The sequence below is a fragment of the Crocuta crocuta genome, unplaced genomic scaffold (genome assembly GCF_008692635.1).
Source record: "Crocuta crocuta isolate KB4526 unplaced genomic scaffold, BGI_CrCroc_1.0 scaffold10, whole genome shotgun sequence".
Lineage (NCBI taxonomy): Eukaryota > Metazoa > Chordata > Mammalia > Carnivora > Hyaenidae > Crocuta > Crocuta crocuta.
Window position 1 is genome coordinate 1705210 of NW_027527551.1, and position 461 is coordinate 1705670.

At 61.4% G+C, this 461-nt stretch overlaps 1 protein-coding gene across 1 annotated transcript in view; it reads left to right on the forward strand.

The window, feature by feature from the left end:
* The first annotated feature begins 204 nt into the window (after positions 1 to 204).
* CGRRF1 (cell growth regulator with ring finger domain 1) overlaps positions 205 to 461 on the forward strand; it is a 29800-nt gene continuing 29543 nt past the window's right edge. Inside the window, exon 1 of the mRNA XM_077769242.1 lies at positions 205 to 409. Coding sequence (XP_077625368.1) covers positions 306 to 409 — 104 coding nt within the window. The 5' untranslated portion in view covers positions 205 to 305. The remainder of the gene's footprint in view (positions 410 to 461) is intronic.

Sequence of the window (461 nt, forward strand, 5' to 3'; positions counted from 1 at the left end):
AGCCTTGACCTCTAGGACACACAGCCGCTTGTGGGTACCAATCCGGTGAGTCGAGCCGGGCACCGCCCCTCTGCGAAGCCAATAGCGCGGGAGAGAAGCCGTAGAGGCGGGACGAGCACTGCAGGCGTCGTTGTGATTGGCACGCCGGTCCCGCAGCCGGGGTGGTTGCCCCGGCGACTAGCCTGAGAACCCCGGGCGAGTGCGGATCCACAAAGTTTGTCAGCTCCGGGGCGCCGTAGTGGCTTTTACCCCGGCCGGGTGGGCTGGGCTGGGTGGCTTGAGTTGGCTCAGTTTAGGACCTCCTGATGGCTGCGGTGTTTCTAGTAACGCTGTATGAGTATTCGCCGCTTTTCTACATTGCGGTGGTCTTTACCTGCTTCATTGTGACCACTGGCCTGGTATTGGGATGGTAAGTGCCCCATAGTTAGAAACAAGGGACCCAGGGGCAGACCTCTGGGGCG